This window comes from Centruroides vittatus, unplaced genomic scaffold (genome assembly GCF_030686945.1).
Source record: "Centruroides vittatus isolate TY-2023 unplaced genomic scaffold, ASM3068694v2 scaffold_1015, whole genome shotgun sequence".
NCBI classification, from domain to species: Eukaryota; Metazoa; Arthropoda; class Arachnida; order Scorpiones; family Buthidae; genus Centruroides; species Centruroides vittatus.
The window spans coordinates 4,302,420-4,317,104 of record NW_027122666.1 but is presented as its reverse complement, the minus strand read 5'-3'; the positions used below and the strand labels follow the sequence as shown (position 1 = coordinate 4,317,104).

Below are 14,685 nucleotides of genomic sequence, written 5' to 3'. Positions count from 1 at the left end.
AAAAATTTTTTCGCATTAAAAATGGTATTAATTATTTTTACATTGAGAAAATATTATATTATTATTTTTTATTTATTAGGGAAGATTACTGGCAACACTGCTTTTGATTGATCACCTCCGAATTTTGCTTTTGTTCGTGTTAGGCCTTGCTTATTTTATGTAAATTTAATAAATCCTTGACAGATATAAACTCTTTCCTTTGATCGGATGTAAGTAATAACGGTTTTAGTTATTAATTTTATAGAACAATTTATATATTGTATATTTATGACGTAATTTTGTTAATATTCGGTATGACGCATTTGTCGAACTGAGTCCCTCCCGAGAATTTTCTAAACGGTTGAATTATCACTCTTTTAATGATTTAAACGTTACCTGACTAAACTAAGGCTTTTATTCTTCTCTCCCTCTCTTTTTTTTTTTTTTTTACTCTACTCTAGATCTGATCTTTGTAATGAAAATTTTATAATTTGGAAATTTAAGTTCTAGCTTTGTTTCATAATGGCGCTGGTTTACTTTACTGATTTGTTGTATCCATAATTTAATACATTGTACGAAATTAACAAATAATTTCCACGTGTTTATCAATTGCACATTTACATCCAATTACATCTGATAATATTTTAATAAAAACATAATTATGATCATGTGAATCAGAACAAAAAATATGCAATTATTTTATTTTATTAGCCAAATAATTCAGTAAACTGTTAGTTTTTATAAAAGATAAGTTATATGAAATCCAATGAGATGTTTTAAAACTCTCATTCTTATTTTGCAGTATTTTAAAATCTGATGATAAAGAAATATTCTAAATTTATATTTATTTAAGCTTATTAAAAAGAGGCCAACCAGTGGCCAAGTGGTTCCATTCCCTGAACACTGTGATAGTTTGGTCGTGGGTTTGTTCCTCGCTGGGATGGGCTGGCCATGTGGAGTTTTCCAGGTTTTTTTCATGTATGTATTGCCTGAATAGGGGGTCAGTTACCCTTAAAAAGATCTCCAGGAAGGCATCTCCCTAAGCAGATTGCCCAAGTGTTACGTTGCTATAGCTTAACAAAACAATTAAAAAAGAGAGAGAGAAGGGAGGAGACAACAGAGCTATTATATGAAGTTTAATATTAAAGATATTAAATTTCCTATTTTATGAATTTTTCTCTTAAGTTCTATAATTCTATTTTTTTGTTGTTGTTGGATTAAAATAAGGGTGTACTATAGATTACCCCCTATGGAATTTCAGGACTTTGATTATATATTGGAACTCAGGGGACCGAGACGAGTTCAACGGTATCCTATTTTTGGACCGGAGACGAAAAATAAAAAAGTTATCATACTTTTTCACTTACCATACTTTTTTAATGCTCTCATGAAGACGGCACCATAGTTGCTAGTACTGCCATCTTGCGGTAAAGTCTGCAAACCATGATGTCGGACTACGGTCATCTCCTGGAGGGTTAAACACACGATACAAGAGCGGAGAGAGCAACGCGACTTCCGATCATCATGCAATCGCCGTTTCGGTTATGTTACTTATGGCAGCGAACATGGCGGCTCGACTGACCTCTCGTATGGGCGCCACCACATGCCGCCATGTGCTAAACTAGTGATCGATTCACGGTAGTTCTTGAACAAAGTAAAAAAGGGAGGAAACATCTACTAAAGGCAATTTTAGCGGCAAGCAATGGGACTCCCGATCGTGATAGCGAGGCCGACTTAGCGAGAGCGACGCGACTCCCTATCATCGCGCGATCGCCGAGAAAAGTATTGATAACTTTTTTTATTTTTCGTCTCCGGTCCAAAAGTAGGGTATCATTGAACTCGTCTCGGTCCCCTCAGTTTTCAGATATATACTCAAAGTCTCGAGATTTCATAGGGGGTAATCTATAGCAGGGGTGGCCAACTTTTGTTGCACGTAAGATCTACTTTTTATCGTAAAAATGTGTCGCGATCGACTTGTGTCATCGGCATAGTCTAAGTGTGGAGGGGAAGTGTGAAATTCATACTATGTTTATACACTGTGTTTCAGTACGAAGTGCACTCACTGCTTATGAGTCGAGTCATAACTGCATGCATACAGTTGCGTCGGTTACAAATATAATACATTAAGTCAAGATATCGCTAGCGATCGATCAAAATTGGCTTGGCGATCGACCGGTCGATCGCGATCGACTTGTTGGCCACCCCTGATCTATAGTATCCCCTAAAATAATTGAATGTTTCTAAAAGAACAGATATTTTGGTTTCTTGAATGTAGTAATTACTTTCAAGATATTAGAATAGGGAGTAAAACTATAGAAGCTTACCAATATAGCTTATGTGTCTTTTTTTAGACATATTTCATAGTCTTTTCCAATATACAGAATTTTTTAGGGTGGTGCACATAAAAAGTGCTATTAAAAAAATCTTAGGACTAGTTACTGAATTTGCACCATTTGAAGCACCTTTGTTTAAGCTTGTTTCTGTTGTGGACAAGCACGTTGGGTGTCACATGCAAAACATGTCATGTGACCCCATTTCAATGTCATGCCATCGTGTGACATTGAAATTCTCATTAGCCACATGATATCTGACATATTTCATGAGAACATTCTTCTTGTGAAAGAGTTTGTTCTTTCAGGCTGAACTTTGAAGGCCCATGTGATAGAGCAGTAATATCGGTTGATGTTACCCTTGGTGCCAAGATGGCGGCTCATCTCTGATTCCAGCAAGGAAACAGTGGGACACACATTCTAACCTAATCTACTAACCTATTCTAATAATTTGATTGCTAATAATTATGGTAATTTATTAGAATAGGTTAGGTTAGAACGTGCACCCCACTGTTTCCTTGCTAGAATTAGAGACGAGCCGCCATCTTGGCACCAAGGGTAACATTAATGGTAATGTCATATTTCCAAACATGATTTGTGGACTCTTTGGTTTGGTTCACTAGATCATGTGATGCCTCCAAAGTTTAGCCTGAAAGAATGAAGTCTTTCACAACAAGAAAGTTCTCAGGAAATATATCAGAGATGTCACATGACTGAGACAAGTCGTGTGGTGGCATGGTATTCAAATGAGGTCACGTGGCATGTTTTTTATGCATCTGCCATTCAATGTGCTGTACCACAACAGAAACAAGCTTAAGCAAAGGTGTCTCAAATGGTGCAAATTCAGTAACTAGTCTTAAGATTTTTTTAATAGCACTTTTTATGTGCGCCACCCCAAAAAATTCTCTGTTTTGGAAATGAATATCATGTATGTCGTTTTCTTTTACTTATTTAATTTTTTTTATTTTTTTGAAAAAGTGTAATTGTAACTTCTATAGTTTTACCGAAGGTTTATTTGTAAGGTTTCTAAAAGAACAGATATTTTGAGAAGAACAGATTATTTCCCATTGAGAAGAACAGAATAAAATTTAATTTGTAAAGGAAATTATTCTAGTTCTTGGTAGAATATATAATAAAATTGCAGTTCAGAATGTAAGATTTGGACTGTCCAACTTTAGACTCTTCCTAGAAAACCAAAATAGTGAAAAGAATCACATATCTAATTGTGATCCTTGACAAGATTTATTTTCAAATGTTTCTGTTTGTTGAACATGTGATAGGGTTAACAGCATGTGCAACATGATGCCAATTGTGCCCTGTAAGTAGTCTGTGCAATTGCATTTCTCTTGTTTTATGAGGTTTTAGTTCTCTCTGGTAAAGTGGGAAAACAGTTGATTTTTAACATTGTTTTGAGAAATAGTTATGGATTTTTTCACTTCTAAAGTTCCAGATAGGCTGATTTGGGTCTATATCTCAAAGGGTCTATATAGACATTCAGTTCCTTTGACTTTTTCTTACTACTATGAGCATTGGTCTACAGCTCTGATGAGCTGCATTTTTACTGAATATATTCCAATTTACTTCATAATTCTAACAAATTAGTCACTGTAATTAACTTAATAAAATGACTAATATATGCCTTTAACAATGGGCAAGGTTAAAGAAGTGCTAATATCTTTGATCCAATTAACAAGTTAACTTCAGACATGAGCAGATATAAGAGGTATTCTCTTATGTCTGTTCATAGGTGAAGAGTGCTCCTTTAACTAGATTGGAAATATAAGCATTTCTCTAGCCTTGCTAACTGTTAAAGGCATATTGGCTCATGAAATGAATGTAGCAATACAAATTATTTGTGTTCAATGCTTAATTTCAGATAGCCAACTATTTAAATTTACCACAAAGGAATGTTTTTTCCTATTTTAGGACAGCTTCAGATTCTTAACAAATATAAATCCTGTTTTTGTTAAAAACCCGTAAAAAGGATGAAAACATTACTTTGTGGAAAGTTTAAACAGTTTGCTACCTGAAATTAAGCATTTAATGCAGATAATACTATAGAGCCAGAAACACATGAGGTAATGTTTGAGAATGCAAATATTTTGTTATTTAAACGGTTTGATGTTTGAACTGCAATTTTCCAATTGCAGTTTATACATTTCCACTTTGTTTATCTGATGTCTGTTCATCTCTCTTTTGTTAATCTTGAGAACAGTTACATAGATGAAAATTGAGACCAAGGACTGTATTCTGGTCATTGTCTTTCGTCTCTCACAAGCCAGTCACTGATTGGCTAATCCTTTGTTTATGTCTCGAGAGATCATCACGTCTCTCCAAATGCAATTGTAGTGGCTAGTTGTTTTTTGACCAATCTTTCGTCTTTTGTCTTGATTTCATTATATTTGAACAGCATGAGTAGCAGCTGATCATCCAATATGGACAACTGAATGCTACTTGCACTGTACAATCATATTAGAGAACATTCTCTATCTCAGTAAAAAATATTTTGAGAGAGTAAATGCTTCTGATTTTTTCCAGTGCATACTCAGAAACACTACTGATTCCATTTTTTTATTTTTATTTATTTATTTAGTAGCTGACCCGGCCACGCGTTCTTGTGGCTCAAAATGTATCTATTATAAATGTATAACATTTCCCCCGTGGAAGAATTTCAAAAATTCCTTCTTAGTGTGCATTCTCTTGACGTACCCTATTACAATGCAATCAAAAAAGAGTCTAAAATAGTATAATAAAAGCCGAGTTCTTCACAGTAAGCCTTAATCCTGTCCCTCTCCCCCGCAAGGAAATATCGAAAAATCCCTTTTTAGTGTATATTCTGTTGACGTAACCTATTAAAACGCAATCAAAACCGCATGCAAAATAGTATAAATAGAAGCAGAGTTCTTCACAGTAAGCCTTAATCCTGTCCCTCTCCCCGCTGGGGAATATCGAAAAATCCCTTTTTAGTGTATATTCTGTTGACGTAACCTATTAAAACGCAATTAAAAACGCAAAAAACCGCATGCAAAATAGTATAAATAGAAGCAGAGTTCTTCACGGTAAGCCTTAATCCTCGTCCCTTTTTAGTGTATATTCTGTTGACATAACCTATTAAAACGCAAAAAAAAAAACCGCATCTAAAATAGTATAATAGAAGCAGAGTTCTTCATGGTAAGCCTTAATCCTGTCCATCTCCCCCAGTGGGGGGAATTTCGACATGTATATTATATAAAAACACGTGCGTATTTGAATGCAATGTGGTGTCAAAATTTCAAAAGAATCGGTAGGAACAAACAAACGTTATATTTTATTTATATAGATAGATAGAAAATGATCTGCTTTAGTTCATTCTCACAGAAAACATAATGCCTCACAGAAAAGCAAACTTAGGTCGTCGGAAGTTAGCGCCATCTGTTGGACATAAAAGCCTTAATCCATATATAAATATATTTTTGAAAGGGGGGAAATGGTGGTCTTCACATATGCCAGAAACCTTTGCGGGAATGTATTAAACAACTTCCCAAAGTTTCATGGCAATCGGATAAATGGTGTAGTAATGCATGAAGGACAGACAGACAGACAGACATACATTCGTTTTTATATATATAGATTTATTTTTTAATTATCTTACATCAATTACTGAACTATTGAATATGATGTTAATCTTACTTAGATAGTTAAAGAGAAATTAGATGGTAATATTTAGAAAAATATCTAACAGATAATTTGAACATGTATAATCAACCTAATAGTCGTGATGTCATCAACGAAGACTAGATCGTTAAAAGTGACCAGAAGCTCCACTGTCTCTGAGAGATGAATTTTGTCTCTTGTTTTGACATCATTCATCTCTGAAAGAAGAGATGAGAGATAAGTGACCAGAATATGGCCCCAGCTATGGAAAGCTTTGGCCCAAAGGCCTGATATATGAACTTTTGGTCTGGACCAGAAGTTGCATGATTCTGCCGCTTTTCCTTGCCGCACTGCATGTGTGCATCCGGCTTTAAGCAATCAATACATATGCTGTTTCAGTACTAACATATTCATGTGGAGTTTATACTTGGGCATACAGAGTTAGAACCAACTCCAAAGGAAAACACAAATAATGTTAACAAAATGCAAAAAAACACTACCCTAAATCATCCATAGAAAGGCTGACTCTTCCTCATAAAGAGAAAAGACAAGGCCTCACAGATATTTTAAGCCTGCACTACAGACAAATGTAGATACTGCAAGAGTTTTTCTATAGAAAACATGAAACATCACAATTACACAAAGCTGTAACTCTTGCAGACAAATATAACACACTATTAAATTTATACAACATTGACCTTGATTTAATGCAAGATACAAAATTCAGACACCACCAGGCAGTCTTGGACTCAGGAGCTCACACTTATTCCCAGTCAGGATCACTTTTAATACTTTATAATATACTTTTTAAATATTTTAATCAAATAAAATGAATAAATGAAATTCTGCTAGTATTTCTAACTATTTGACTCAATTTTTTGTTTTTATTATGTTAGTAAGATGACAGATCATATTATTTCTGTATCTATTATATAAGTAAATTGTCAGGATTTCTTTAATTTACAAATATTAGCTCAGTATTTACCATATTTACTCGCATATAAGACGAGGTTTTTATTCATTTATCACAGCTTCAAATTTAAATACAACAGCATCCGCTAAAAAAATAACTTACTTATGTAAAGTAAACTTATGTACTTATGATATGTAAAATAACTTTACATATCATAAGTATTTTATCTGGGTCATTTGAATTGTTCTTGTATATTATCAGGAGTAAAAACGAATAGCAAAGGAAGCAGTTTTGAATTGAATTCCAATTTGAAATACCAAAATCACACAGGATCTCAATATGTTTTAATCCATTCCCACGTGAAAATAAATGACTATTCAGAAATCAGAATTCAAAGAAATTCATAAGTGTAATCGATGGAGAGTGGATTCGAATTTTAAGAATTGGAAAAAATGGTTCCTGGTTGTCCAGCTTTACATGAACAAATTATTTTGTCGATTTTACAAGACTTTTCCTTAAAGTTTAAAAATGACAGTTATTTTTGCGGGACAATGTTTGCATTTACAATCATTGGATATTTTACTTGTGATTAAACAAAATAAAATTAGAATTGTATTAATAAATCTAATTCTCTTTATTTTGATCTTTAACCTATCCGATGTTGAAATTCTTCTCTGTTGCCTGACACCACATTGAATTTTTGTCGATGTTAATCCTAACAAAAATTTTTCTTTTTAAATAACAGTGTTTACTGTGTCGTTAAAAATTATTTTTTTTATATCGCACAAACAAAATATAATGAAAAATATAAAAACAAAAAAAATTATATTTCAAAAGTTCATTCTAATATAAAAATTATGACACAGCGACATCTAGTATCAAAATGTTCTGATGCAGACACGGAAATATTCGGGGTCACCAACACACGTCAATGAGGTCAACACGGAAATTTCCAGGAACAATGCAGGACAGGTTAAAGTCACACCTCATCCTATATGCGAGTAAATATGATAAATAAATTTTTAAATTTTCAGAAATATTTACTAAGTTATATAACAAACAAATCTGGATTTTTATTATCAAATCTAATGATGGCCAATGAGATTAAGGTGTCAATCTATCATTCTGGAGACCTGGGTTGAATCTAGGTGGGCAAAAAATCCCAGGATGTGTTGAGTCCTATTCTTTACCATCTGACTTGCTTCCAAAAAAGCAAAAAGAGTCAAAAATAAAAATTTATATACAGTCAAACCTGTTTTTATGCAGGGGATAGGGACCGCATTAAAAAAAATGCATTAAAAAAAATCTCACGAAACTTCACGAATGGCTGTAAATAATAGTTTTCGCAACACAATTAAAAAAATAATTTTTTTATGCGGTCAACAGGGACCGCATAAAAAAGTCTCACATAGAAAATAACTCAAAACCGTACGAAATAAGAATTTATTGACAACAGATGTCAGCACTTGACTGCATCGTCTGGTCTATCGTCTGTTTTACATATTTTTTTCCAGGTGGTGTTTTGTTGACTTAAAAAGTAAATTATTTCATTTTTCGCATATTCATGCAATAATATTACTATAATAAGTGCATTTATGCTATAATAAGTTTATTTAGCTATAATAAGTCAACGTAAGACATGACGAATCGCACGAGACTAGTCGCCAACTATACCGCAACAAATTAAAAATTCGCATTAAAAAAATCGCACATAAAAGGAGCGCATAAAAACAGGTTTGACTGTATATATAAGTTGGATTACTTGGTAGACGTTTTCTTTCAGAATATTCTAAAATTAATGTAATAATTATTAATATTAGGCTGTTAAGCTGCCATCTTATACTAATATTGAAAATTGTATTAAAGATAATGGTCTAACAATCTAACTTCAGTCTCAATTATTTAGTTTCAATGAAACCAAGCAAAGTATAGCTGAAAAATAAATATCTTGAAGAAATTCACCTTTTAAATATTTGGTTATTAGCAAATTACAAAACATAGTAAACAATTCATCCAGCATAATTTGAATATTTGCACTCTCTACATATGTCTATTATTTTAGAATGTTTCATTTAAATTTCATTAAAATTTAAATGAAACATTCATTATAATTTTATTTCATTACAAAATACTTAATATTTCAGTTTAATTTGAAATAAAGATGTCTAATGATGAGGATGAAGGTTTCGTTCTTCGAATCCGTGGACTTCCTTGGTCTGCAACTAAAGAAGAAATTGAAAATTTCTTTAAAGGTATCTTTTACCCCTTTTTTTCTTATGAATTTTCTGATTTTTAAATACTGTAAAATTGAAGTTAAAGACTGTTGTAAATTTGAAATTTTGGAATCGATAAAATTTATTTATTTCTAAATTGCTTGTAAAAAGTTACACAATAGTATTAAAATTTAGAATATCAAGATGTATAGTACATAAAAATTCTTATATAACCAAAAATAAAATTGTTGTTGAAAATTGTTTAAACTATTCTTAAAAATCTCTTTAAATTAAATTTTTAAAATGTATATAAAATGTTTGGATTTGAAAGAAGATGTAGTTCTTTTAACATCAAAAAGTTCTCTTTTGCAGTTTTGGTTTTGTATAAGCCATTTTTTATGTCTATTATTTTTGATGATAATGATTACATAAAATATCTATTTTTTCATTTATATTTAAGAGATGACTAGCAAGAAAGATTCTATATTTGAAAGAGTTATAACTGAATTAATTGATAATATTGAAGTTAAGTTTTGCTATCCAATGACAATGGAATGCTTACATTGCAATACTCAACATCAAACCACTCGTAAGCATCTAAGAAAACTAGTATCCAATATAGCACATTTGAAGTCCTGTCACATGTAAATTCATGTGACAGGATTTCAAATGTGCTACTCAAGCATCCTGTTTTCCTTGAATACTGATACTTCAGTATTAATGAAAGTAATTAAGACTTGCATCCCCAGAAAAGATGTACTGTACTTTCCTAACAAAGTAGATTGGGGGAAATTTTCAGGTAAAAAATCTTTTAAATCTAGTCATAAAGATAAATGCTAAAATTTCAGTGTAATTTATAGTTAGGTTGATATTTTTTTATTAAATATCTATAATTAAACATTTGTAATTCTGAGAACATTTGCTTTAAATTTAAAATTGGTGAAATTTGGTTATGAAATTATCATCATCATTATTAAATCTCATATTACAATAAATTTTTTAATTAACAATGTCATTTTTTCATAAATGTAGTCTTAGAACTAAAATATTAACTTTTTGGACTGGTAAAGTCCACCAGTAGCCAAGCGGTTTTGTTCCCTGAATACTGGTAGTTTGGTTCTGGGTTTGCACCTCACCAAGACAGGTTGGCAATGCAGAGTTTTTCAAGTTTTCTCCATGTCTTTAATGCCTAAATAGGGACTAGTTACTCTTAAAAAGATCTCCTGAAAGGCATCTCTCCTTAGGCAGATCACCCAAGTATTATGTTGTTGTAACTAACAAAACAAACAAACAAAATTTAAACTCTAAAAATTTCTGTTTTCTATGTACTTTGAGACTAAATTCTTTTTATTCCTCAGGCTAGGAGGGGAATTTGTATAGTAAAATCAGTTAAACAACTTTCCTATCAGCCAATTTTGTTTCAAATATATTTAAGCTGATTTTGGCCAATTTCATGTTTAAAGAGTTGAGCTTAAAAATTTTAAAGAAATATCAAAATAATGGTACATTCTTATGTTGCATCAACAGTTGTTGTTTATTTTCAATAGGAAATGATATTATACTGTATAAATAAACTGAATTAATTTTTGATTAAAGAACAAACTCCACTATTTCACCTACCATTGCTTTGATATTAGAGCAGTTATGATAATTTTAGCAAAAAAGAGTGAAAAGCTAGTGGCAGGCTGGATAAGAATTAAACAAAAGGAATTTTTGTGCCCTTGGGATCTCTTTTTGTTCAAGATCCCAAGCATACAAGACCCCTTTTTATATTGTTTTTTATAGACAGAGACTGTTTTTCAATTTCCCACACCACTGGCAACGTGTGGATTTGACAATGACTAAATAAATAGTTCATACCTACCTGTATTATTCCTAATAACAGGCATCTTCTAAAGATGATATCTGGGCTTGCCTATCAGTGTTTAGTGTGGTGAGATGCACATGGAGGCAGTGAATGGTACAAAATTTGTTTGAAGTGCTGGAATGGAAATTGCTGCATTCTGAAGCTGAGCTTTTCCATGACAATGACTTCATTTTTATGAATGATCTGAACACATTCAAAATGATGACTTTATGAGTGATTTTAGCAGAGAAACATCTAGAAATTCTCTTCACCTGCTTAATCTCCAGATAATACTTCTATTGAGAAATTGTGGAAGAGGCTGACTGCAATAATATGGAAGAAAAGCCCCAGAAACAAAATACAGTCAAACCTGTTTTTATGCGCTCTTTTTATGTGCGATTTTTATTTGTGCATTTTTTTTAATGCGAATTTTTAATTTGTGCGGTATAGTTGGCGACTAGTCTCGTGCGATTCGTCATGTCTTACGTTGACTTATTATAGCTAAATAAACTTATTATAGCATAAATGCACTTATTATAGTAATATTATTGCATGAATATGCGAAAAATGAAATAATTTACTTTTTAAGTCAACAAAACACCACCTGGACAAAAATATGTAAAACAGACGATAGACCAGACGATGCAGTCAAGTGCTGACATCTGTTGTCAATAAATTCTATTTCGTACGGTTTTGAGTTATTTTCTATGTGAGACTTTTTTTATGCGGTCCCTGTTGACCGCATAAAAAAATTATTATTTTAAGTGATTGTTAGCAGAGAAACATCTAGAAATTCTCTTCACCTGCTTAATCTCCAGATAATACTTCTATTGAGAAATTGTGGAAGAGGCTGACTGCAATAATATGGAAGAAAAGCCCCAGAAACAAAATATTGAACTTATTGAAGTTGACATCCATGCATGGCTTAATGTTGGTCATGTGACTGGGCTTGTAAAATTAGTTGATACATTGCCCAAGCACTGTAAAATGGTCATCAAAGCAAAGGATTATTGAGTATTTACAAAGTGCACTTAGCAAAGAGAGATGCCAATCTTACACTATAACACTTAATGCTTGCTGTTTAATGAGTAAAAGCTGTTCATTGAACAAATGTTTTCAAAATCTGAAGATGGCATATGTTAATAGGTTCATTTGACTTAATTTTGAACTCAATTGTAAATTGCTCTAAAAATAGAACAGTTGATTATCAAATATTGATTTGTCTTAAAGATCTAATGTTCCATTATGTAATATCATGTTTAGCAATAGTGTTTCTAATGAATTTATTGTTGTTTATAGTTTTGTAATAATTTCATTTAACACATTCAAAAGGATAAAATCTTTTGTAAAACTGCTAATTGTTAATTTAGTTGAAATCCTCATTAAATTTACTTTCAGATAGTGTGCAGTTTACCTATTTTTGCTTTATATTTGATTTTAAATAGTGCTTCAAATTGAAAACTCAGTATGCACTTCCCAAGTGTTGCACTAATTATGGTGGCCACTTAATTATGTAATAAAGTATGATGTCAAGCATACAACATGATTTTCAGTGGTTTTTTGAGATAGTCTTTTGCCTTGGAGCATAGTAATATTTTTCCTGATTTTAGGACTTATTGTTTTAAATCAAATGATGTGTATACCTCTCTCATCAACAGTTATTGATGTATGTTTGAATATTATTTGTAAATTCCCTGTTGGGAATGTCAGTCTGACAGAAACAAACAATGTTCCAGTTATGACATTATGCCAACAAATCAAACAAAAATGTACATTTGTTTACAAAATTATTAGGGGAGGAGTGTCTGGACATTCTTACCATCAAAATTTCACATTTACAGAATCAACTTTGTTGTTTTTCTTGATGATGGACTTGGTTGCTTGAAATTTATTCAAAAAATATTACTTAATTTAAGTTAGTAAGCTTCAGCAGAGTTGAATTCTGAGTTGAAATGTGTTAAATTTTAATATGAATCTGAATTTTTATTATTATTAATGGCATAATTATAAATCATTTTAGGTAGAATAAAGCTTATAAGCTTGGGTATCATGTCTGTGGAAAGTTTATTTGCTAATTAGACATTGAGTAATACTATTATCAAGAATGAAATATGTTTAAATGTATATGTTTTTATTTAATAAGAGTTATCTTGAAGTCAAATAGGTGTAATTTAGAAATTAACTTTTAATGTGCCATATTACTGATATTTATGTAATTTTGCATTAAACAATAGAATTCCAAACTTTATTTAGTCTAAATTCAGAAATTTCATATTTAAAAACATTGATTTTTAAATTTTTTTATAAATGAATTGATACAAAATTTTCATAATATTCTGTTTATTTAAATATGATTTATATTTTTAGGTTGCACCATAAAGACCAATGGTATACATATGACATTATCTAGAGAAGGAAGACCTAGTGGAGAAGCTTATGTGGAAATGGCATCTGAAGAAGATTTCAAGAAAGGATTAGATAAAAATAATCAGCATATGGGCCATCGTTATATTGAAGGTTCAGTATTTCTGTTGTGTGTTGTTATTCTGATTAACAGTGTTTATGTAAAAATGTGTCCCACTTTTGTTGTCAATATTACAGGCTATTCACAATCAAAAAAGTTTTATTTATTTATTTATTCGGTAGGACTAGCAGTTATGGCTCATTCAGATGCAAGGCTGAAAGAAAACGATGGAATGTTGGCACTCACCTCTTTATTAACACTAGTGTAGTCTGTTGTTAAAATATAAATTTATTACATTGTCTCTTAATAAACTTGAAGAAACCTAATTAGAAATTGATTTTTTTGTTACACAATCAAAATTATTATAATATAAATTGAAAAATGGTAAACAGTACACTTTAAATTACATTTATTTACTATCATTTTTTGAACTTTTATTTTAATTTTTGCAGTTTGTAGATAATCTTTTACAAAAAAAATATCCATTTAATCACTTTCTTTTGTTAGATAATACTTGCTTTAGCTCTTCTAATTCATTCATTCAAACATGTCTAGACATTCTTCATGAAGACCACATAAAAACAACAAAATAGAACTAATATGCAAAGGAAAATTCCACATGAGCATGCACATTTTTACAAAATACAACACCTGCCACCTAGCTTTGGAACTAGGAAGTGTTGATGGAAGAATATAAAAGAGATGAAATAGCCTAACTCCACTTCTATAGAAATAAAAATAAAAAAATGACATTGTGTACTTTTTACAATAGCACAAGTGCCAAAAGGTTAAATACTTTCAAATGCTTTCAAAATAACTAACTTCAGAAATAATTATATACATGCAGTAAAATTAAACATTCTGAAATGATTCCAATTAAAGATCATATTAGAGTTGAAATATTTGAAAAAATATTGAGTTACAGAAATGAGACTATTAGAGCAAATTTCAGAAACATTGAGAAAAAACAATGTGAATAATAAATAAAGGCAGAGAATGAGGGTATGATATACATTTAGGAAATAATAATTACAAATTTTTATTTTATGTCATGTATAAAATCAACAAAATTTTGTATTTAATGTAAATACAAAATTTACAAATGTAGCAACAAAATAGTCTTAATGTTTTGATAAAAAATCTATCTAAGTGATAGATTTTTATCAAAACATTAAGACTATTGTATTTATAAAATAATAATATGGATTTTTAATAATAGTGTTAATTATAATTTAATTGTTTAGCATATTTATCATTACAAATTAGAATAAGAAAATGTTTTAAAAAATTTGAAATTCAAAAAGAAA

The 14,685-nt window shown here is 31.0% G+C and overlaps 1 protein-coding gene across 2 annotated transcripts in view; it reads left to right on the top strand.

The window, feature by feature from the left end:
- Positions 1-95: 95 nt before the first annotated feature.
- Positions 96-14,685, top strand: part of LOC136986337 (heterogeneous nuclear ribonucleoprotein F-like) — a 36,109-nt gene continuing 21,519 nt past the window's right edge. For both annotated transcript variants that reach the window (XM_067283841.1, XM_067283840.1), the window contains exons 1-3: positions 96-209; positions 9,000-9,107; positions 13,282-13,431. In XM_067283841.1, coding sequence (XP_067139942.1) covers positions 9,017-9,107; positions 13,282-13,431 — 241 coding nt within the window. In that variant the 5' untranslated portion in view covers positions 96-209; positions 9,000-9,016. The remainder of the gene's footprint in view (positions 210-8,999; positions 9,108-13,281; positions 13,432-14,685) is intronic.